At 35.5% G+C, this 24,431-nt stretch overlaps 3 protein-coding genes and 1 non-coding gene across 4 annotated transcripts; 1 reads left to right on the forward strand and 3 right to left on the reverse strand.

Moving 5' to 3' along the window:
- Positions 1–2,769: 2,769 nt before the first annotated feature.
- Positions 2,770–11,221, forward strand: LOC111781116 (AMP deaminase). The gene is made up of 19 exons (XM_023661556.2): positions 2,770–3,387; positions 4,539–4,699; positions 4,803–5,007; positions 5,446–5,624; positions 5,760–5,811; positions 5,914–6,041; positions 6,134–6,313; positions 6,414–6,481; positions 6,634–6,776; positions 7,141–7,202; positions 8,805–8,918; positions 9,048–9,188; positions 9,378–9,530; positions 9,681–9,734; positions 9,833–9,943; positions 10,022–10,195; positions 10,307–10,387; positions 10,617–10,715; positions 10,829–11,221. Exons 1-19 carry the CDS (start codon positions 3,027–3,029, stop codon positions 10,895–10,897), a joined length of 2,535 nt encoding a protein of 844 aa, XP_023517324.2. The 5' UTR covers positions 2,770–3,026; the 3' UTR covers positions 10,898–11,221.
- Positions 11,222–11,428: 207 nt separating this feature from the next.
- Positions 11,429–14,192, reverse strand: HCC1 (electron transport SCO1/SenC family protein). Its single transcript, XM_023661559.2, has 7 exons — positions 13,947–14,192; positions 13,427–13,603; positions 13,236–13,326; positions 12,310–12,522; positions 12,051–12,137; positions 11,821–11,953; positions 11,429–11,747 (listed from the first exon to the last, which is right to left on the reverse strand). The coding sequence occupies exons 1-7, from the start codon at positions 14,097–14,099 to the stop codon at positions 11,633–11,635; spliced, it is 969 nt and encodes a 322-aa protein (XP_023517327.2). The 5' UTR covers positions 14,100–14,192; the 3' UTR covers positions 11,429–11,632.
- A 926-nt stretch (positions 14,193–15,118) lies between these two features.
- On the reverse strand, positions 15,119–17,800 carry LOC111782019 (protein trichome birefringence-like 3). Its single transcript, XM_023662777.2, has 6 exons — positions 17,542–17,800; positions 17,236–17,461; positions 16,986–17,157; positions 15,862–16,061; positions 15,621–15,779; positions 15,119–15,539 (listed from the first exon to the last, which is right to left on the reverse strand). Exons 1-6 carry the CDS (start codon positions 17,744–17,746, stop codon positions 15,206–15,208), a joined length of 1,296 nt encoding a protein of 431 aa, XP_023518545.2. The 5' UTR covers positions 17,747–17,800; the 3' UTR covers positions 15,119–15,205.
- A 5,715-nt stretch (positions 17,801–23,515) lies between these two features.
- TRNAL-UAA (transfer RNA leucine (anticodon UAA)) lies at positions 23,516–23,598 on the reverse strand. The gene has a single exon. It is a non-coding gene; the product is annotated as a tRNA-Leu (tRNA).
- Positions 23,599–24,431: the final 833 nt, after the last annotated feature.

The raw sequence follows: 24,431 nt of genomic DNA on the forward strand, positions 1-24,431 counted from the left end.
GAAGGAACCAACAGAATATTGCCATTTGGAGAGGTGTTTGGGTCTTACAATCAAAATTGCTTTTCTTTTTGTCGAATATTCCTGCGGTTGCTTAATTTTCAAAGTTTATTTTTTTAATAGAAAAAAAATACTCCTTTTCTATTAAATCTAAAATAGAATAAAAACAAAATAAGATATATAAATCAAGAATTACGTGAAATTTAATCTTTTATTACATGATTATTACAACTAATGTTTTACCAAAGTACGGACTTTTTAAAAACTTTTTTTATTTGAAAATAGTTGTTACTTTTATTTAAATAAAAAACATGTTTAAAAAATAATTGAATTCATTAATAAAAGCATATGCTTCAAAATTATTTCTTAATTTCTACTATATTATTCTTTTTAAAATGTTCATAACATCACGATGGAATATGATTATATTATATTTTTCCAAAAATAAAATGAATATATTATTATACTTTTTTTTTTTAAATAGAATATTTTATTTTATTTAATCTAATTATATAAGATTATAAGCTTTAGTTTCTATTACTTTGTTTTTTTTTTTTAAAATTGATTTTGAAATTTAGTTTACAAATATTATAAATTTACTGATATGAACGAAGAGACATCAATCATACAATATACTTTAATGAAGATATAAAGAAAATACTGTTGAAATTATCAAAAGATATTTCAATTCAGACCTTCATGTTATAAATTTTGGTAGATCACAATTTAGAATTATTTCATTAATATATTTTAAGACTTTTTTATTTAGTTATGTTACAATTACATCTTGGTTAATTATGGCCATAAAGTATGAATGTTACAAGATTTTTAATAATTTCAGAGACTATATAAAGCCACGTATGTTCTATTTGTAAATAGATTTGTAAAATATAGTAGAAGGAGCATTCGTGCTTTCTTCCGCCAATAGCTAAGTTTCTTTGCAATTCTACCTAGTTTAGGTTGCATGCAGAATCACTCAATCTTACTTGTAAAGTGTTTCGAATCTCAAACAAGTGTTCTTGCGTTAAGATATTTGATCAACAAGAATCATTCAAGCTAGACAAGATTGATTTTGCTTGTGGAGTGATTCGAATCTCAAACAGTGTTCTTGTCGTGAGATATTCGATCAACAAGGTAATCCGAATCTTACTTCCCTTGCCGTGATTCCTTATCATATCATTTCCCACGACTTAGAATCTTAACCTTACTTTCAGAAAATCATATCTACCGGTTATTGTTATGGATTAAGTATTTTAATTTTTTTTTAACACTAAATCCGAATTATAGGTTTTTTTATATAAAAAAAATGGGAATTAATTTTTGTTTGAGGGAATTTAGCATAATGCTGGGATTTTATATTTATGGTAAGAATAATCCCACATTTTCAACATGTCCCAGCAACCAGCAAGTTTGATGGGACATTTTAGGCATGACGTGGCATTGTGGATAATGAAAATGATATCCCAAAAAATATTAAAAAAAACTAAACTTTTTCAAAAATATTAAAAAAAACTTCGATAACTAGAAAACATTATCCCAAACTAACTCGAACGGGTTCCGCTTATTTCAAATAAATAATTTTTTTATATGAATTGAGCTGATTTACGAGCGATTTAAAATTATATTAATATATATTCTTTCTATTACGATGTAATTAGTGGGTATATTTTTTTTATTTAATTTCGTCATTTTTATATTATTTATTTTCCAACTATTCTTACAAATATTTTTTTTTAATTAGAAGGCAATTTTAATTAAATATTTAAAAACAAGTAAAAATATGTTTTACGAATTAAATTTGTTTGATGGTTGGTTGCAGCTTAAGCTCATAACTAATCGATATCGTTCTCTTTCGGCTTTCCATTTTAGGCTTCTCGTCAAGGTTTTTAAAACGTGTCTGTTAGGTAGAGATTTCCACAGTCTTATAAATGGTGTTCCATTCTACTCTCCCAACCGATGTGAGATCTCACAATAAATCGTATTAATATATTCCAACAATGTAGAAGTTTTTTCCACATTCTACAAACAAACAAACAAAGCTTATGGAGCCTCTTGAAAATCACAAATGATGGAAGAAGAAAGTTTCAAGAAAATTCTCATAACGCGTAGAATCCTATAGAAACTTTGGGAGAATGTTTATCAATAATATAATTAAATATATTTGTCAATAATATATTTAAATTATCTAATATATTATTCGAACCATATTTAAATGTATTTCAATATATATTTAACTAAAATCCTAATTTTAAATGTATATTTTTATTCCATGCATCAAATATAATAATATATATTTTCTCTTTTAATACATAATATATTAAATATTGAATTAAAATTTTTTTTCTTTCATAAGGATCTCATACACTATTGATTATAAATTACAATAATACTTATTTTAATATTTAATACATCAAATATAATATATATATATATTCTCTTTTTAATATAATATATAATATTGTCAAGCGCGCGCATATATATATATATATCTAACATTTTCAAATTAACGGATAAGGTTTAACGGGTAATCATAGTTACAAATTAATATAATTTAATAATAAGGATTTTTATGTAAAAGAATTAATTCAAAATTTTAAAAATTTAGGAATATGGTAATAGAATAAATTCCAAAAATTCGGTAAATAAAGTTTTAAATCTGCATTTTTTATCGGCGGAAGATAAGGCGGCTTGAATAAAAGGAAGAAAAGAAAAAAAAAAAAAAAAGAGAAAAAAAAACCCAATAGAAAATATAAATAATAAAAAAAAATCTAAAATAATGGAAAGGGAGGGCAGAGTAGGAGAGAGAAAAAGGTGGTAGTGTCCATCTCTTTCCTTCTCTCTCTGCACTCTCTGGGCTCTCTCTCTCTCTCTGATATCTCTTCTGTATAAATATCACAGCAATGCCTCCATTCTCCGATTAAACTCTGTTCTCTGTTCTCTGTTCATAATTTTGGTGCACTGTATTTGTTGGAACGATTCAGAGATTTTTCTCTTGGAAGAGACGCGTCGTTTTCTCGTAGCGAACTTCAATGGATACTTATCCGCTGCACATGGCCATGGCGGCTCTTATTGGGGCTTCCGTCGTCGCTGTTTCGGCGTACTATATGCACCGGAAAACCCTAACTCAACTGCTGGAGTTTGCCAAGACTGTGGATAGGGAGAGGGAGCGGGAGCGGGAGGATAGCTTGGAGGTTGAGTCGCCTCGCCATTCGAAGAAACAACGAAACCATGTGCGGCGGAAGGGGAGCGGTTATAATCGGCGGGCCTCGGCTTCTTTGCCGGACGTCACTTCTATTTCCGTCGGGATTGATGGCGAGGAGAAGCGAAATGGTCTGGTGCTGCTCGACGTGATTCCGGCTGGGTTGCCGAGGTTACACACGCTCCGTGAAGGTATGGATTCCATTGATTTTCCTCCGGTAGATTGATGGCGTTTGAATGCGTAAAACTTTTCGGTTCTGTATGGTGGTTTGCGCATTATGGTTTTGGTTTTCGAGGGGAATGGTTCGTTTTTTTAGCATGTTCTGGATGCCTCTTTGGCGTTTTTCTTTCTAAGCAATTACGGCAGAAGGTTTTCTCATATACGTTTCAATTTATATAGCTGATGTATTGTCTTTAACCTTAGAATCATGATCAACTATTAAGTTCAAATGAATCGGGTCGACGTGTTCTGTCTGAATCATAGCTGACTTATATGAGCGCTTTCCGTGCGCTTTCATTACGATTCTCAATTAGGGGTAGTTAATCTTCATATGACGGACAATTCTATAGATATCGCGTTTCCGTAATGCCATGAACTTTCTCTTACTGTATTTGGGAAAATTAAATATGGTCTTATTCGGCTGATTACTTCTGCAATCCAAGGAGTCATGGTGTCACGAATTTCAGAATCCCATTCTTAAATCCGTTTTTTTTTTCTTTTTTCTGAAGTCTCCTGCATATCTGTAACATAACCTGTTCTCCTAGAGATTACTTGTGATTCCTTCAGTCTCATCTTGATAATTACTCCTTTCTTTTGGAACAAAAACAGATTATCTTTCCATTGAGATTGTTGAAATTTTTTTGTATGACTATCCATGCCATAGGACGTGAATATTGGTTAAAGCATGATCGATTATTATTAAAAAAGAAGAAGTTAAACTTAAGTTAATGAGTTTTAAAGAAACTTTGGCAACGTTTGGTTGGAGATCACCAATAGGGTAGGGCAAGTTGCTCCAGTATATTTCATCCCAGAAATATAATTTTGGCCTGACTTGTATAGTCTTTGCTTTAAGAAATGCCAAGGATATGGGTAACTCATGGCTTTTACAACCGGTCTCTAAAATAGTTTGCATCAGTAGGTAAATTCTGTTGTGTTTTTGGCTCATGTTTCTAATGCAAGTTCAACTTCAAAACTCATGGCTTCATTCTGCCCGGAGCACTCCTGATTATCTGAATTATCCTTGCATTTTTCTGACTTTTTTTTTTTCATCTATGGACATTAAGATTGAAAGGCTGATAACGTATATTAATGTGCTTTTTCCCCAAATAATCATTTGTATCAGGGAAAAGTTCTACCAAAAAATCAATTAGGCCTACTTCACCGAAGTCCCCCATTGCAAGTGCAAGTACCTTTGAAAGTATTGAAGGATCGGATGACGAAGACGATACTATAGCTGATGATACTAAGTTAAGTTCAGAATATCTGCATGCTAATGGAAATGTGGTGAGTACTTAGCTCCCTTGCATTTGCTTGGACGCCTAATGCCCTTTGGAGCTTGGGAGTATTTACAGTGTTGCGTTTAACACCCCCACCCCTCCGCATACAGGGTCCAGAGTGTAAGGGCATATTTGAAAAATTGCCTGATCACATTAATGCCACTGGAGAACAGATTGCCTTGGCTACTTCAAGTATGATTCGATCTCATAGTATATCTGGTGACCTGCATGGTGTTCATGATCCAGTCGCAGCTGATATTCTGAGGAAAGAGCCCGAGCAAGAAACTTTTGTACGGCTCAAAATTACCCCATCTGGTATTGCTAATTGGATCCTTTTTATGTGACTTATTTCTTTTCTTTCCTTGGCCATTTGATGGTTATGCTGTATGGTCATAATTTTAATGCGCTTCACGTGGTCGCACCATTTGATAATAGTACTGTATGGTCATAATTTTAATAAGCTTAACATGGTCGCATGGTCATATTTGTTTGTGTTATGGCTGCACATCGACATTATCTTTCATAATGATTTTATAAGTGACTAGTAGACGTTATATGATCTTTTCTATGCAGAAAACACAATACGAGGTAAGCATGCCCATTTAGTTTGTTGTATTGGATGGATTTCTAAGACCTTTGCCAATATGCAAGCACCATAGGTCAATAACAAGTAAAAAAAGATTTTTTTTTTTCTCACATGAATGTAGATTGGATTTTTAATATGTTTCTATTTCTTTGGTTTGTTTTTTCTAGAGGTACCATTACCTGATGAAGTAGAATCATATCTGGTTCTTCAAGAATGCCTTGAGATGAGGAAAAGATATGTCTTTAGGGAAGATGTTGCTCCCTGGGAGAAAGAAATCATATCTGACCCCAGTACACCGAAACCTAATCCAGATCCGTTTCAATACACTTCTGAGGGCAAGTCTGATGTGAGTTTGTCTTTATTGGCTACCGACTCAAGTATATCAGCATGTTATAAATTTGCTTCAATTGACCTTTGTTATCATAGTCTAGATTTTATTCTATTGTTCCTCTTATTCATTTTACGCTTTCCCTTTCTTCAGCATCATTTTGAGATGCAAGATGGGGTCGTTCACGTCTATGCAAACAAAGAGTGTAAGAACATGAGAGTTTGTTTCTTGGGAGATATTTAGATCTATTAGTTTTTGGATGTTTTTTCAATTGTTTTCTTGTGGGTACTGTTTGAATGTTTTGCAGCAAATGAAGAACTTTTCCCTGTTGCTGATTCAACCACCTTTTTTACTGATCTTCATCACATACTTAGAGTCACTGCAGCTGGAAATATCAGAAGTCTATGCCACCATCGACTGAATCTTCTCGAACAGGTACATGTTCATAATGCTTTAGTTATCAAAATGTATATTAATGTTTTTATTTCGTATCCTTGATGATAAGCCCATAAATTCATGTCATTCAGAAATTCAATCTTCATCTGATGCTTAATGCGGACAAGGAATTTCTGGCTCAGAAAAGTGCTCCACACCGTGACTTTTATAATGTCCGGAAAGTCGATACTCATGTTCATCACTCTGCGTGCATGAACCAAAAACATCTCTTAAGATTCATAAAGTCCAAGTTGAGAAAAGAGCCTGATGAGGTAATGAATAATGACTTGATTTATTGTCTAGTGTTTCCCGTTTATATTTTGATTGTAAATATTGGCAAGAAAATAATGATTAATATATTCCTGTAATTAGGTTGTAATATTTCGGGATGGTACATATTTGACCTTGAAAGAAGTTTTTGAGAGCTTGGACTTATCGGGGTAAGTTTTCTTTTACCCATTTTCTTTGATAATGAAGAACCGTTTTTATTCATCATCCAAAAAGGGAAAACAAGAGATCCTGCTTCACTTTGGACATTCATGAAATATTTCTGAGCATGGAGTATTAATTTCTTTTGACCTCTGAAGAACAGGTATGACTTGAATGTTGACCTCTTGGATGTTCATGCTGACAAGAGCACATTTCACCGCTTTGATAAATTTAACCTTAAATACAACCCCTGTGGTCAAAGTCGACTCAGGGAGATCTTCCTAAAGCAGGATAATCTAATTCAAGGTATTATGTTTCTTACTTTATAAACTATTAGATTCAGCATGCTGAGAACAGTGTGACGTTTGATTTTGTGTGCACATTCTCGTGTTACATATTACATGTTGAAATTAGTTAAAGTAAAGGAATAATGAACATTTAAAATCTGCAAGCCGAAGCCATGCATTTGCAGTATATGTAATGATCAATATTTTTCAACTGTTAGTGGAAACTCTCGCTCTCTCACTCTCTCACTCTCTCTCTATCTTCGTTTGTGATATATATATGAATACTGTTGACAGATATTTGGATATCTTCAATCCTTTCAACTTTTGTAGACTATTGGATTTTTTTGTAAGTTTGTTTGTTTCTGATGGGTGTCTCTTTGAAGGCCGTTTTCTTGGTGAGCTGACCAAACAAGTATTTTCTGATCTTACTGCAAGTAAATATCAGGTACATCATTCTTCCTTCTTTATAGTTAGGTACAATATTCTAGCTTCATTTGCTTTATGCCGTGGCTTTAATTTTTATAGTATCTACTAGGTGTATTCTCAACTGTTTGTTTGTGCTTTTAGCAATTTTTATGATATCGACTCCCTATGAAAGAACCTAAAAGGGGAGCCGCCTAAAGGGATTAGAGATAACTAACACCAGTAAACAGGAAATGGCTACTATAATCATTTGTAACAAAATAAATAAATAAACTACAAAGAAACTTGGAAGCAAAAGCCAAATGGAAGCAATCAAAACAGACAGATTCCAGACATCCTCCCAAGTGTCCTCTACGCCTCATAAATTATCTCATTCATTTTGAGTCAAATGTACCCAAATGTTGATAAACGAATTGGCTTGCCAAAGGAATGATCCTCTATCTCGAAAAGGGAAGAGTTCCAAACCTAAAGGTTCTTCCAATTCATATTTCATTATGGAATAAGCCAAATGAGTTTCTATAAAAACATGTATTTATAACAATAAATTCACTAGTTTCATTGATCTTTGGCTCCAGTATACACTTGTCACTAGCCTTTTAAGTGTATAAGGAGAATTTGATGAAAGAAGTTTCAGGTTTTTGGCCTAAAAATACCTCATCAAACCAATTTTACTATTCACCCATTACATTCTCACGTATTTGAAGAACAGTAATCTTCGGCGACCTTGTGGCTAAGTCAAAGTTCTTCGGCGAGAAATTTCAATTAAATCCCTTCAAAATACTCCTCATATTCAGCTAAGATTTGTTAAAAACCTGATTTCTTTCCCTATTTTTCCCCCTAGATTAATCATTTCTAAAATTTCAATTTCCAATTTTCTTCCTCTCTTCTTTCTTCTTTAAAAATTAGGATGTTACAAGAGGGGTAAGATGTCATGGGAAGGAAAGAGGTATTTTAATACTGGTCCACCCTTCAAGATTTTTCCTAGCTGCAATGAACAGAGATGAGAAGAGGTTGTTTTCAGCCCTGCTCTAAATGCTTTTCTTGTCAAGACATTTCCTACCTCATGTCACCGTACTAAAATTTGTACCTTTAGTAAACTTGGGCACTTTTATACCAAAAAGATTGTGATTGTTATATAATTGGCGTTTGTAAGTTTACAAAATCTACAATATACGAAATAAATTTTTTTAGTGATGCATATGTCCAGGACCGTCTACAGTATCATTTTTAAGTTTATGAAATCTTTCCTATTTCTTTATCACTGTCATCATAAAAGAAGAAAAGAGAAAATGGGGGCACTAGATGATCAACTAGAAAAAAAATGCTGTCGTCCCTAGATACTAGCATCCATCTGATGCATCAGTAGATCTTTGACGGGCTGTAAGCATGTTAGGAAGAATAAAAGCTGATGAGCTAATTAATTGGTATAAATTTTTTGGCAGCATGTTTATGTCTCTGTACAGAATTTTAGATAACATATATGCATGGAAAAAAAAAAAAAAAACCCATAATAGCTTTATGCAACTTTAAAGTAGATGAGAATAATATACATTGTACTCCCTACTTTCAAGATATGGATCCCTTTCCAATATACCATGTTTGATGTTTCAATCTTTTAATGCAGATGGCTGAATATCGGATATCTATATACGGAAGGAAGCAAAGTGAATGGGATCAACTTGCCAGTTGGATAATTAACAATGATCTGTACAGTGAGAATGTCGTATGGTTGATCCAGGTAATGCGGCCTCAGTTTTTAACTGAGAAGTAACTTTCTATCCAGAAATTTGCTGTTCTTGGTGTATCTGAAGATCTGAATTTAGATGCTGTTTATTTCTGTCTTATTTTATTATGGTTTGTGTTTCAGCTGCCACGACTTTACAATGTGTATAAGGAAATGGGGATTGTGACTTCGTTTCAAAACATTCTTGATAACATCTTCATTCCTTTATTTGAGGTTACGGTGGATCCAGATTCACATCCGCAGTTACATGTTTTCTTGAAACAGGTTTGTTATCTCCCAACAGAATCTTCAATTTATCTTACAAGACCTTATCGACTGATAGTGTCTAAATATGTTTTTATTGATTTTGTATGGCTGTATCTGAAACTATTGTCGATGGAATTGTGGTCTCATTATTTTCCCATTATAACGTACATACTTCACAAACTTTATTCTCCTTTATGAGCTTTTCAGGTTGTTGGTTTGGATTTGGTTGATGATGAAAGCAAGCCTGAAAGACGCCCCACCAAGCACATGCCGACTCCTGCTCAGTGGACAAACATTTTTAACCCTGCATTCTCATACTATGTCTATTACTGCTACGCTAATCTCTACACATTAAACAAGGTTTGTGACGCCAAATGATCTCAAGATCTTTACTTTCTGCCATATCTTTTTATCAAATTCTAAAGTAAATGGCAGTCCATTACTTGAATGCGGTTTAAATTGCCCATATAAGTTTTCTTTGTGGGTGATCCTGTCGATTTTGTTTTCCAGCTTCGTGAATCAAAGGGCATGACCACTATAAATCTTCGTCCGCATTCTGGGGAGGTACTTAGTTTTTACGTTCAACTTACTTACGAAATTTATTCAAATTTGATGCATACGTTATGTTTTTACGTTCAACTCAATGCATGAATCCTCTTCAGGCTGGTGATATTGACCACCTTGCTGCAACTTTCCTAACTGCTCATAGTATTGCCCATGGAATCAATTTGAGAAAGTCTCCAGTGCTTCAGTATTTATATTATCTAGCCCAGGTATGGACAACATTATTTCCCATTAAACTCAGCAGAGTTTTATCTCTTATTTTGAACACGACATATGCATATAAACAGGTTGGTCTGGCTATGTCACCACTGAGCAATAACTCTCTGTTCTTGGACTATCACCGGAATCCCTTCCCTACATTCTTCGCTCGTGGTCTAAATGTCTCTCTTTCTACTGATGATCCTCTACAAATCCACTTAACAAAGGAACCTCTGGTGGAAGAATATAGCATAGCTGCTTCGGTGAGTAGCTTTGGTTGACCTTACCCTTACCCCCTTCAACTCTCTTCTGAGTTCAGTACATGAGCTGAGAACCAGATGTCATGAAGGTTTATTTTGTTGTTTATTTTACAGGTGTGGAAGCTAAGTTCTTGTGACCTATGTGAAATAGCTCGCAATTCTGTCTACCAATCAGGTTTCTCTCATGCTCTAAAGGTACAATACAGAACCATGGGGCTATTTAAATTTTCAATCAATCCCTCACCCATATATGATGCAGTTTTCATATTCCTCTTATTTAGTTCCCGCGCGCCTGCATACGATGCATCAAACTACCATCTAGTCTTTAAATATGTTCTTCATTGGAAAATATTTATGCTTGTATTTTCTGTGATGCAACAACTTATTCATTTATTATTTCTGGAACCCGACCTTTCTGTTGTAGGCTCATTGGATTGGAAAAGAATATTACAGGAGAGGGTCGGTAGGAAATGATATTCACAGAACGAATGTGCCACACATTAGGGTGGAATTCCGTGATACGGTATAATTTTTTTCCTTGCTCTATTTTTTCCCTTCATTTGGAACATCTCTGGCATCATCATCTAACAATTTCAATTTTCTTCGTTGCTTTAAATATTATAAAATATGAAAAAGATCTGGAGAGAGGAAATGCAGCTGGTTTATTTGGGAAAGGCCGACATTCCGGAAGAGATTCAGAAGTGAAGAACAACGGAGGAATACTTAAATCTCTAAAGGCACGATGGTTTGAATTCTCGATTATTTGGGTTTCATATGATCGACTCAACAAAGGAAGGAAGCCAGATTTTGATTGTTGCATACATCAGATGTCCTGGAACTGGGAAATGGGAAGGGGAAGGGGAAGGGGAAGGGGAAGGGGAAGGGTACATACAAATTGGTAAAAACACATTCTTTTTGGGATGAGATGGGGAGTTGAGATCCCAAAGGACAGTCTACAAAGATATATGATCATTATATACTTGGCCAAAAAATAAAAATAATAATAAGAGAGGGAAATGTCACAATAAATCATTTGTCTATTACACTATAATTAAAGCAATTGCTCATGATGATAAACTCATTGCATAACGACCTTATGGAGTGAGATCTATAATCTATAATAAACTCATCGCAAGTTTCATATTATAGTTTAAATTTGTAAATAAAAAAGGGGAATGTAAATGAAAACGACTGAAACGCATTACATGTGAAAAGGGAGAAATGAAATAGCCAATATGAACAGAATGCCATACCAAAGGCTAATTCTCTAAATAAGTTTCAAATGTTCTACAAATGTTTGGCGAGGAAAATAGAATATTATTAATTAAGACAAAATCCCCTATTGAAGAGGTTGACCAAAAGTTGGAAAATCAACTGACCAGATTGTAGTAGTAGTAGTAGTAGTAGTAGTATAATGGAGCTTGGTTGATCAAAAGCTCTCTATTTCTTCTTGTAATGCTTAATTTCTTTGATTACTCCATCTGCAAGTGAATCAACGTCGTTGTTTTTCCCAAAAAATTTTACAAATTCCATCTTCTCCGGACCCATTAAGTACCTGCCAAATTTCCCCCCATCAGATTGTCTCAAAATTTAACAATTTTGAACCGAATTCGAACATTCATACTTACATCACTATGGAGTGATCGACAAGATAATCCGAGTCTTCCTCTTCAGTCTTCATATAATAAACTCGATATGCTCGAGCTACCTTCCGTATCTCATCTGAAGTTCCAGTTAGTCCAATCAAGTCCGGATGGAATTCTGCAACATACATTAGTGCAAAAATAGAGTAATTTGGTATGTCTAACAACAACTGACAATTATATGATTAATAGATGCAAAACCAACTTCTATATACCTTTGACATATTCCCGTACTTGTTCTACCGTATCTCTCTCAGGATCAACGGATATGAAGATAGGCACAATTTTAATTCCCGCCTTTTCTGCTTCCACAACAGAAAAAAAAAAAAAGTTGAAATTATAAACAAACAGAGAATTCAAGGACTTTAGTTTCGAAACAGTATCCTGTTTTCAAAACTGTTATTAAGAACTACACAAATCAAATAAGCTGAAGGAAAGCAAATGAAAATAAACTTTCAGGAAAATTTACTCAACTGATTTTATCAACTGCAGCAGCTAGCTTTTGTAGTTCATCTGGGCAGATATCGGGACAGTGTGTGAAGCCAAAATATATCAATGTCCATTTCCCAAAAAAGTCTTTTTCCGAGACCGGCTTCCCGTCATGATCGACAAGTTTAAACGGCCCACCAATAGCAGCTTTTCCTACAGACGGTCCTTGTTTGACTTCTATGGAAGCCTTGTTTATTTCTGTTAATGAACAGAAGAGTAATCAAATCAAGCACACACTAAATTTAGAGAGACAACATTGAAATAAACTCCTACGTGAGCAAGCTAAAAAAAATATTGCCCCCAACTGCTAAAAGCAAGCAATGTCTCTCACTAATGTCTTCCAGCTCCAAAAAATGGTGAAACAACTAACAAGAATGCACATAAAGCTATAGGCAGTAGACATAAATCTCATTATGGAGCTTGAAAAGGACCCAGAGATATAATATGGGCAAAGATGTACGCAACAAGAGTCGAGTGCATTTGAACAATCACCGTAAAAAACTGCATTGAAAAATAAGCATCATCTTATGTTGTTCTCAAATATCAAAATTAAAGGTTTTAAAGCTTATAGGATGCTCGACGGTAAAGGAGAGGGGACTGCTAAATGTAGTATAGTAAGTAATAGGCTGCTACTCTAGGCTCGCTTCGCTTCTTCAAGCTCCGCCCCTTATTTCAGGGAGTCGTATATGTGTTAGGAGGAAGCATTAATTAAAATATTTATACTATACGTACCTACAAGTCATGTTATGATTTGACAACAAATCAATTTACAACAAATTAAGAAACAAACCCCCTAAATTCTGCCTGCTCAAGCGAGCTTTTCGAATAGACATTACTTGGAAGATTTTCCTCTCTAAGAAAATGTGGGAAAGAATATTTATTCCACTCAAGAACTCACCATAGTAGTCTACCTTCGATATGACGTTTCTTTTCCCAGTCATAATAGAAAACCAGTCCGGCTCCAGTGGCAACCAGCAAAAGAAAACTCAACCATGATACAGGCTGCGAAGAGTAAATCAATCAGCTCAAAGCAATCAAACCCCAAAAAGAAAGCTATAGATAAATGTAGAAAGCCCCATTAGAACAACTAAGGTAACCATACCCCACCACGAACAGGTTTGCCAGTATCTTGGCTTTGATTTGATTTTCCTGACTCATCCCCTTCACTAGAATTCGACTCTGCCGATTTCTCGGAGGCTGTGGTTTGAGAATCCGGAGTAGTAGAAGTTGTACCATAAAGCCGCCTCATATAAGAAGCTAAATAGTTGATTCCAAGCCCCTAAGAAAGAAGAGATAATCACAATAGAAATAAAAACACCAACAGAGAGAAATTCTAAACACAATTCTCATAGTATAACCCCCTACCGATGGAGATAAGTGAGAATATAAAAGAAAAACGAAGAAAACGAATTCATAATATCATCGTGCCAGGAATACTATAAACAATTACACATAAAATATAGCGTATAACCTACGATCTTCCACTAACTTTCTGATTGAAGCGATTATTCATGAACATCGTCAAATTTCCCAGAAACTGAACTACTAACTAACGCACGAATCCTTAACAACTATTTCTCCACACGACAAACCAGTAATTCAAAACCGATAAGGAAACCAACCGAGTGAAGATAAGGAAAAGCAGGATCATGAAGATTCGCGCCCGCTAGAACGGAAGACGAAGATGAAGGCGACTGTAACCTCAGCCGGTGTAGAGAGAGACAGCGATTGGCGAAGTGAAAATGCTTGGCACTCCTAGAAATAATGGACGCCATAATCAAAGGTAAAATCTCGCAAAACCCTGAAATGTAGAAATGGCGTTCGAAAACCCTCGCTGCCGCTGCCGGAGTATGGAGGGAAGACGGCGGGTATTTATAGGGAGAACTTTTGGACCCGACTTTGCAATTGGAGCGAGATATCACCAGAGCTGTGGGCCACATTAATTGGATTCTTAATGGGCTTTTTATGGAACGGATTTATAAATATATTAAACTCCAAAAATATACCATATTTTATTGGCTAAATTAATTTATTTAAGAATTAACAAAAATTTTAAAAATACTAGTTTTTAAAAGATTTTAAGGTTATTAAAGGTAAAGGGTATTTTTGAAATATTTTTAAAATTTTGAGGGTATTTTTTAAACAAAATATTAATGGTTTCCGTCTAAAACTAATGGGTGCGAGCGTGTGTGCGTGTTGTCACAATCGCACTCTTGATAGCAGCAGACTTGCGATTGTGCGGCACTCACTTTCTAACGACAAGTGAGCTAAGCCAATTTGTTCTTATGTCGCCTACGGCCAAGTGATGTATGCTCGAGCCTCTGGCCTCGGTTTAAGAAGAAGGTTTTAGAAAACGAGGGCAAAGAGAGATTTTGAAAAAGAGATTTTTGAAAGATACGTTATATAAGCAAGCAAGAGAGTAACAACAACGGCTCACAATATATAACCTTAGGTAGGGAGAAGTTGACAACTTTTCATGTCTGGTACGGTTAGATATGATTTTTCCTAAACGCCATAGTCCCTAGAAATACAAAACATGTAAAGACATAGAGTTTGGCTTGTCATGGGCATGCAGCCATGGGCAACACGCCTTGGACGAACATGATTGTGACACGTGTGACATAGATAGATGACGATGGATGTTGGAATGACCATAGAAGCTAAGATTGGACACTAGTATGCACGGTTTTCAATTAGTAGTTTTATAAACGACCTCTCATTTTGTTATTTCTATTTCTTGTTTTAAACGTTGATAGCGTTTTGAATTTAAATTTCTAAATTTGGGATAAATTAATTTACACAATTAAATCATATTCCAAATTTCTTATTAAAGATTGAAATAAACTTTGATTTGTGTTTGTGTTTGTTACTAATAATATTGCTACAAATGTGCAAAAAGTATTTGATTCCAAGTATCCGGGACGCCGGGGAGGCACCAGTGGATGCAATCGGCATGGTGCAGCGGGTCCGCTTTCTGCTCCGCCGTCAGCAACCGCCCCCCGGTTTCGGTGTAGACGGAGGTGTGGGCGTCGATTCGGTAGTCGGAGAGGTGTGTTATGTTGATGAACGCCACCGGAACTTTCATTCTCTCCACCACTTTCGCCACCACACTCATCATTCCCTTGTCCGATCCGCTCCCCCAGAATTTCCTCTCCCTTATCGGCTTCGTTTCGTTGAAGCATTTGCTCCCGTTCGCTCTCCCCCAATCTATGCTTCTGTTCAAAGATATCATTATCTGTTAGCCGTGGATTTGAGCTTTAAAAAAAAAATAAAAAGCAAATAAGCTAAGGAAGGACCTTGTGTGAGTCGGAGACATTGTTGTAAAGAAGACACGTGTCTTGTTGGGATTGACATTCGAGTCGACCCAATTGGCCCAAGTCTTCAATCCTATTCTATAAGCAATTGGTGTGTCAAGTTCTTCGTATCCTTCCTCTCCGTTCCCAAACGATCCCCACCTGTGTTGTGTTTTTGCTCGTATGTTAATTTAAACACAAAGTTTTAAAATTTTGAATTCTAAGTTTTAATGAGAGAGATTACAAGGATTTGATTTTGACCCCGCTCATCCACCACACGTAGGTATTGAATACGAGAATATCAACGTTGGTCCAATGTTTGGAATGGTTGGCTACCGAGTCTACTCTTAGTATTCTTTGCTTTGGATCTCCAATTATGGGATTGTCCGAATTTGAGTGTACCAGAAATGGGGCCCAATAAAACTCAATGGTAGCTTCGTATTCCTGAAACAAACACGTGTTAATACAAAACCACCAACACATATAGATGTTCATTTAACTAGTTCGGGGCAAAAAAAAATTCTAGTTTAAACAAGGAATAGGGAAGAGAAGAGTTTTTTTTTTTTTTTTTTTTTTTTTTTTTTTTTTTTTTTTTTTTTTTTTTTTTTTGGCTAGAACCTGATCTTTGCAAATTCCCACTTATAACCCTATGAAAAATCCGAGATCTCATGTCGATTAGAGAAGGAAACGACATCTATTAAAGAGACGAATGAGTTCTAGCGAGGACGTTGGGCCCTGAATAGGGGTGGATTGTGAGATCCCACGTCGGGGAGGAGAAAAGGACGGTGGGCCCTGAACAGGGGTGGATTGTGAGATCCCACACCAGGGAGGAGAATAGGACGGTGGGCCCTAAACAGGGATGGATTGTGAGATCCCACATCAGGGAGGAGAATAGGACGTTGGGCCCTGAAGATGGTGGATTGTGAGATCCCATAACAGGGAGGAGAATAGGACGGTGGGCCATGAAGAGGGTGGATTGTGAGATCCCACATCAGGGAGGAGAATAAGACGTTGGGCCCTAAAAGGGGTGGATTGTGAGATCCAACATCAGAGAGGAGAATAGGACGTTGGGCCCTGAAGAGAGGTGAATTGTGAGATCAACATCAGAGAGGAGAATAGAACGTTGGGCCTGAAGAGGGTGGATTGTGAGATACCAGGTCCGTTGAAGAGGTGTGGAAACTTCTCCCTAACAAACCATTTAAAAACGTTGAGCGGAACCTCAAAACGGAAAACTCAAATATGACAATATTTGCTAGTGGTGAGCTTGTGCTGTTATAAAACATGTCTTAACATTGTAATACGAGTCAGAGACGTATCTGTCCCCACCACGTCCTGACACGAAAAAAAAAAAAACAGAACAAAGAGTACCTTAGCACTGAAAACAGAGTGAAATCGGCCTCTTTTGAGAGACTTTTTGTCCTCTGGAATCAACCATTGAACCATACAAACAAACGACTGCCACTGGCCACGCTGCAATGAATCCCCAACGAACATCAGCCTCTTTCCTCTAAGCTTCTTCAGTGCAATCTCTGCGTTAAATCTGTCATTCAAACCAAACTCCATCAGCAACAACCAATCCAAATTTAACCAACTAAAAACAACTCGAACCAACTCAAACCTTGGTAATCTACAATCGTCCGGCTGCCACTCCCAATGCCGGTAATCGGAATCCTCCCGCCCGTTCTTGACACACGACACTTGCCGGTCTAGATACGGGCACGACCGGTCCGTGTACAACGGTTTGATCGATCGGTTAAAAACCCACTTCCCATTTACTACGCTACACTCCTCCGGGTCGAACTCGAACCGGTCATCCATTAACGGGTCGCTCCACGGATCCTCCCCTCCAATTCAGAAACATAAAAAATTCAAAACTAAAAGTAATACACAAAAAAAGTTAATTGAAAAAGACGGTCAAACCTACTTGTTTTCGAGGCGGCAGTTTTTCGCGTGCATGAATTAAGTTTAAAGATGGAAGAAGAGGAGAAGAAAGTGACACGTTGGGTGTGGAAGAGAGCGAGGAAGGTTAAGGCGAAGAGGACGACGGTGAGGAGCGGGAGGTGGGGCTTGAGCCGGGCGACGGAGGGCTTCGCCATCGGGGCGGAGGGGAGCGGCACCGACAAGCTCATCGAGGAAGAGGAAGAAGAGGAGTTTATTTTAGGAGACTTTAAGGTAATATTTTATGGGTGTGTTTGAGTAGGAGTGAAGGTAAAGGAAGGTGTGGTTGGGTTTGAGTTTTTATTATCTCTTCTATTATGGAGGTTAAGACAAGAGGAGTGGGGTGGGTGGGTTACCCTAATTTCTTAACCTTCTTTTTACAACCAATTATGCAAGTGGCTATTATTTTTTTTATTGGGTTCTCGGTCATTGACGAGAACAATTTGCTACCGTAGTCAAAGGTCGAGAATCAAAATCAAGAACGAGATGATTTATAGGAGGATCATAACCCATGAAGAATCCGTGAAGCTACACCTCCACGACCTCCTACTTAACAGGGTCTAACCAAAGAAGAGATCATGGGGCTCAAGAGAAGAACGAGCGGAGACTCGAAATGGGAAACAACTGATTCGAGATCCAAAAAAGAATGTTAAGATAGTGTCGAGGAGCTCTAGTCGAAGTTGACTCTACAATTGTAATGCAACGGCGAAGTCTTGAAAAGACGAAGGAATATGATAAGACTTACGAAAAGTCAATCTAGTTATCTTGTCCAAATTTTGACAACTACCGTTTTTTATTCATTTATTTTTTTAAAACAAGCATTCTCTAACTACTTACATTAAAAGAAAAAAAAAAAAAATCTTTATTAAAATAATTTTGTCACTATACCAATAAAATTATTTATGTAGGAACTAAATTGTTAGAAAATCTATAATATAAAAGACCCAATTATTATATACTAAAGTTTAAATTAATTTATTTTTATAAACCATAAATTTATTATAAAAATAGGATAAAATTTATTTAAAAATTGTGAATTTATGACTGATGTTTACAAAAACAGATTTTGGGATATTAATGAAAAGTGTAACGAAAAGATTTTGAGTATTTTAATTTCAAATAATAAAGGGGTCAATTTTTAATAACACAAATTTATGGGGTTTGTTTTGTTAATTTTGATTTGAAACACGGACGTTAACAAAGTATACAGTTAAGAAAAAGAAAATCAATTTGAGCATAATTCAATTAGTTAAAATATATATTCTTGACTGAGAGGTTCACGATCTGAATTCTACCACCCGGAATGTTGTTAAAAAAAGAATAAGAAATAATGCTATTATGAAATATCCCTAGCTCGAGACTTGGAATATGGATTCAGTGTATATAAGGGTACAATTTCAATTTTTTTCCTGCAACTTATGAAATATCCCTAGTTCGAGACTCGGAACTTGGATTCAGTGTGCAATTTCGATTTTTTCTTGCATCTTATGAAATATCCCTAGCTCAAGACTCGGAACTTGGATTAAGTGTATAACTTCGATTTTTTCTTGCATCTTAAGAAATATCCCTAGTTCGAGACTCGAAACTTGGATTCAGTGTACAACTTCGATTTTTTCTTGCATCTTATGAAATATCCTTAGCTCGAGACTCGGAACTTAGATTTAGTGTACAACTTCGATTTTTCTTGCATCTTATGAAATATCCTTAACTCGAGACTAGGAACTTGGATTCAGTGTACAACTTCGATTTTTTCTTGCATCTTATGAAATATCTCTAGCTCGAGATTTGGAACTTGGATTCAGTGTACGACTTTGATTTTCTCGTACATCTCCTATGCCCAACTTGTTACGAGCTGATTGTACCAAAAAGATTCAAAAAGTCACCGAACATAAAATTAATAACGGGAGGAATGGATTGATGAGAATAAGGGTGTGGATTAAGCGATACGCAAACGACATCATTGTGTTTTTTCCCAACAAAAGCAATGATTGCTGAAAAGCCAATATTTTTTGTCATTGAGGCCCCACGTCGAACACCTTGTGCGCATTGGAAGTGGACCAACTAACCCACTCTGAGCCTTCAAACTGAAGCTTCTTTTCCTGTTTCAGAATCTGAAAACGCCATCTCTGCCGATCCCACGAATCCCATTAGAATCCTTAGCTTTTGGGTGTTGTTGGTTTGTGTAGTCATTTTTATTTGGCCCTTAATTTCTTTGTTTCCTTATCATGTGTCCAATTTCACTACCAAGTCGAAGTTTCAAATGATATGGTATCATAGCTCGGTTTCAATCCTGGGTCCGTGGATTATGAGCCCACCATGCTTCCTACCAAATGATATAGAATCAACACAAGGGCTCTAATATCAAATTATATGGATTCACTTACTACAAGCAGAATAAGATTCAGATTACCTTGTTGATTGAATATCTCAAGGCAAAGAACACTTGTTTGAGAGTCAAATCACTCCTCCCCTCTTTTAGGGATAGTAGAGAGGTTGTTCTTAAGTACTGACTCTAGGTCTTGAACAAGTGGGCCCCACCCTCTAATTGGCGCATTTGGTGGTTGGACCACCTTCAGGGATAAAATGGTAAATTGGCCCAGCTGTTGTTACAAACAACTTGTGAATGATCGACTTACTAATCATGGTTATATCAAATGGACAGAAATATATGTATAGTGAGAGGAGTGCAAGGTTAATGAGTTTAGTCGATTGATCTTGGATCGTTGGAGCCCATGATCTGTAGGTTCATCAGGTCCCCCTGCTAGCGCATATGGGATTAAACCTTAGAACAGTGTGACGAGTGAGTTTGAAGTGTTCGAATTCAAATTAGGGAATATGCGATATATTTAACAGCTTTTTGTTTTAATTACGAATTAAACAAAAAGAGAGAATTGAAGATATTAAATAAGATTTAAATATTTTAATTATGAATAGGGATTCATATGGAATATGTGCCGGAATTGATTGAGATTGACATGTATTAATTAAATTGTATAATTAACCATTTAATATTACTTTAATTTGATTATTTAAATTTATTGTTGAATTAAAATAGAGAAAGTCAAAACGTTGACTTCACTTAATCGAAAAATCCATGTTTGAGTTAGTGGAATATTGAGTGTGAATATATGGTTTAACCAAGCTTACATGATTGCCACATAATCTCAGAGGTATTTTTGTAATTTTTCATAACTTACATTATACATTTATCCAAAAGTGTCCATCTAAAGTCCTATGAATGCATATTCTAACCGTCTAAGACAAGATATGCTTGCATGTTAGCACGTCCTAGCTATACCTACAAATATTAGTTGAAGGAAGTCTAATTGGTTACTTACTTGCGTGAAATGTGCCTTCCCGAGCTTACCTTTCTCCTGTTAGGAGCTCCAATTTTCTAAAATTCTTCTAGTATGTCATAATTTAAGCCATAATTAGGTTAGTATCAAAATCGGGAGAAAAACAATTAAATAGTTGTTGAAATGGGCAAAAAAAAAAAAAAAAAAGACCTCACGCGCATAGTCTCATGCCCTCACGTGGTGTGAGGAGTCTTACGTGCAGATCCACGTGCGTAGCAAGGAAAGGTACTCACCAATTCAGGTTGGGTCGAGTCGTGAATTTTGGGTTCTCCTCTGATGCCTTAAAACGTGGTTGCTCAAATGTTTGACGCGTGTACTCCTCAGCGTCTAACGCATTCTTGAGGAGGGTCTTGGGACTAACACAGGTAGTTAGCTCGAGATACGTCTTTTTATTGAGTGTAATAATGGGTCTAGGCAAAGGCTGCCATTTCATAAACCTGTCTTGAGAAGAGGCTTGAGACTACACATATAGTTGACTGAGGATGAGTGCTCCTATCAGTGTAGAACAAGACAATGGTTGAGGCTGCAATTCCATAAACCAATCTCGAGAGGAGACTTGGGACTACACAGGCAGTTCGCCCATGATGAGTGTCCCTAATGAGTATGCAAGGTCACTCTAGATTTAGTAGGTGTTATGGTTACGTATTAAGGGTTGCCAACTAACATAATAAGCGCCAATAATTGCTGGATTTTTTAAAGCTAGAGGTTCTTTTAGAATCCTTTCAAACGTTCACAAATAAAGCTAACTTAACAAATGATTCCAACCAAGAACTAATGAATAACTCTTGGATCGAACTTGAAATCTATGATGATCACTCTTAGATCCCAAGACGACTCGCTCAAGAATTAGCTTAATCCAATGAATCGATTTTATTTCAAACCTAAAGCAAGTTTTGAAGAAAATAACAAACAAGAGTTTCAAGAAAACACAAGGTTTTTGTATTTCACCGTGATTTTCAAACTTGAATATTACATGCTTTTAACCGTAATTTTCAAACTTGAATATTAGGGTTTAAATAGATCAAAAGGATAATCCAAACATAATGTTAGTTCAACTACTACCTACCAAAAGATAGTCTCAAATGAAAATGGAAGAAAATAAGACATTACATAAATAGTCTTTTGGAGCTTAGTGGTTGGATTCATATAATCTAACCTTACACATATGATGTTCAGAAGAGATGACATTGTACCGTCTAAATAGATTTGATAAGGTCGAGCCTCGACCAAGGATGCCGGTCATTCAATGTTGCTACCATGCAAGCTCACTAAGTATGAGAACAGAAAAAATTGGTTCACCCTAGAATGAGATCCATCGTCTAAAAGATCTCTGGCGCTAGAACCCGGTGAACAACTTATAGGATCTGTGACATATAAGAGAACCACTTGAAACTTCGAGGTATTCTCAGAAGCTTAAATAGTTCCTAACTTCCTAGATCAGGTTTCTTACTAAATATTTTTATACTTATCACTTTCCTAATTTTTTGTTCGGGTGTTTGCTTATTGCTAGTGGGCTTTGGGCCGTTATAAATGGTATCAGAGCCAGATAACGGGCAATGTGCCAACGATGAGGCGGAGTCCCGAAGGGGGGTAGACACGAGGCGGTGTGCCAGCAAGAATGCTGGGCCATGAAATGGGGTGGATTTGGGGTCCCACATCGAGTGGAGAAGAGAACGAGTGGTAACGAGGACGCTGGGTTTCGAAGAGGGGTGGATTGTGAGATCTCACATCGGTTAGGGAGGAGAACAAAGTACCCTTTTATAAGGATATGGAAACCTTTTCCTAGCAAACACGTTTTAAAAACATTGAGGGAAAGCCCGAAAGAGAAATCCCAAAGAGGACACTATTTGCTAGCGGTGGGTTTGGGCTGTTACATAGGGATTGTTCGAAAGTTGTTCGGTCACAAAGGAGGTAGTCTTGGGGCGTCAATTTGTCTATATATTTTGGGTCTTTTGTATTTTGTTTGAAATCGTATCCCAAACTCATTCCTCATTTGTAATGAAATGATCATTATCAAGTAATAGCATGAGTGAGAGTGACTATTGAGTCGATTCTATAGGCTTACATTTTATGAACTTAACCAAATAGGGAGATAAGAATAAAAATTTACGAGATGAACTTCACTCATTTTCATACACGGTAAGTAAAGTAATTTTCTTAAGCGTTGATTTTGAGACTTAAACAATGAGACTTCACCCTTTTACTGGCCAGTGAGAGACTTAGTTTATGGTTAGATTATAAACATATTGTTCATTGGAAGATTAGTGGTACTTAGGGTAAAAAAATGTAATTACAATAGTAAAATAGATTTTTTATCCAACAGAAATTACGAACAACTCGTGAAAATTTGACTTAGTTGTAATGATTATATCAATACACAATTTATGCACGATTAAGTAGAGAATGATTAATTAAAGAGTTTAATTAATTAATTTGTATGATTGAAGTGTAAATCTATAAATTGATTTATTTATTATTATTATTTTTTAAATACATATTTAATTTGAAACGTTGATAATAATATTTAATATATTATATATTTTTAAAAAATTATGAAAAAGAAATTACTAACATATATATAGGAAAACAAAGTTAAAAATAATTTGCAGGCTGTGGGGTTCGAACCCACGCGCACTTATGTGCAGAAGATCTTAAGTCTTCCCCCTTAACCACTCGGGCAAACCTGCTGAATTTGTTGCTAGCTTAACAGTTTAAAAAATTATTAATATAAGTATTCAAATTAAGTCAAGTATTCTTTTAATAATTAAAAATTACATTAATATTTAATTTTTTTTTTCATTAATAATTAAAAATATGTTTTGAAATGATTTAAATATGTCAATTTTATTCATTTTAAAATTACTCGGTACAATTTATAGTTAATAAGCCTTTTAACTCATTTAATTTTTTAAATATTAATGTATTTATGAAATTGAAAATTGAAAATTAAATACTAAATATGTATAATAAAATAATTAAATTTATTTTATATAATATATCCATAGATCTATTAAATACAAAATTTAAAATTTATGAATTTTTTAAGACATTTTAAAGTTAAAAATTTAATGGACGTATGAATCAACGTTCAGAAATACACAAATATTAAATCAAACCATGTTGTCACATTATTAACACCATATAACTTGTACAGAAACTTAATTATTATATATATTTTTTTAAATTTCACGAGCATCCCGCCTTACTCGATTTTTATAAAAATACTTGAAAAGTCATTTCAAACCAAACTACAAACTCTACCATAAAAAACGGAGTACGAGATAAGTACAAATTCTCAATCAGTTTCTACAGCTAACGCTAACCAAGCAAAACCCTCGAAATGGCCAAGAAAAGAAGATTGGTGCACTCTATAAATTGGGAATTTGGGGAATCTTATTGCCAAAAAGAGTCAAAGTTTCATGGCTTTTAAATCATTTTCGGAACAAGGGTGGAAGATCATCGGAGCTTGCAAGAAAGGTTGGTATAAGCTTCGAGCTATTATAAAAATATAGCTAAAGTC

The sequence above is a fragment of the Cucurbita pepo genome, chromosome 19 (genome assembly GCF_057944985.1).
Source record: "Cucurbita pepo subsp. pepo isolate OVF chromosome 19, ASM5794498v1, whole genome shotgun sequence".
NCBI lineage: Eukaryota > Viridiplantae > Streptophyta > Magnoliopsida > Cucurbitales > Cucurbitaceae > Cucurbita > Cucurbita pepo.

Coding starts and splice junctions, on each gene's coding strand:
- LOC111782019 (XM_023662777.2), bottom strand. CDS start 17,746: ATGAGCTTGTCGGTGCCGCTCCCCTCCGCCCCGATGGCGAAGCCCTCC. Junction 16,062..16,985: donor ACTCTGTTTTCAGTGCTAAG/GTACTCTTTGTT, acceptor TGTTTGTTTCAG/GAATACGAAGCTACCATTGA. Junction 15,540..15,620: donor ATGTCTCCGACTCACACAAG/GTCCTTCCTTAG, acceptor ATCTTTGAACAG/AAGCATAGATTGGGGGAGAG.
- LOC111781116 (XM_023661556.2), top strand. CDS start 3,027: ATGGATACTTATCCGCTGCACATGGCCATGGCGGCTCTTATTGGGGCT. Junction 7,203..8,804: donor TTACTGCAAGTAAATATCAG/GTACATCATTCT, acceptor CTTTTAATGCAG/ATGGCTGAATATCGGATATC. Junction 9,189..9,377: donor TACATGTTTTCTTGAAACAG/GTTTGTTATCTC, acceptor TGAGCTTTTCAG/GTTGTTGGTTTGGATTTGGT.
- HCC1 (XM_023661559.2), bottom strand. CDS start 14,099: ATGGCGTCCATTATTTCTAGGAGTGCCAAGCATTTTCACTTCGCCAAT. Junction 13,604..13,946: donor CTTTTCCTTATCTTCACTCG/GTTGGTTTCCTT, acceptor CTTCTTTCTTAG/GGGCTTGGAATCAACTATTT. Junction 12,523..13,235: donor AAAGAAACGTCATATCGAAG/GTAGACTACTAT, acceptor GTTCATTAACAG/AAATAAACAAGGCTTCCATA.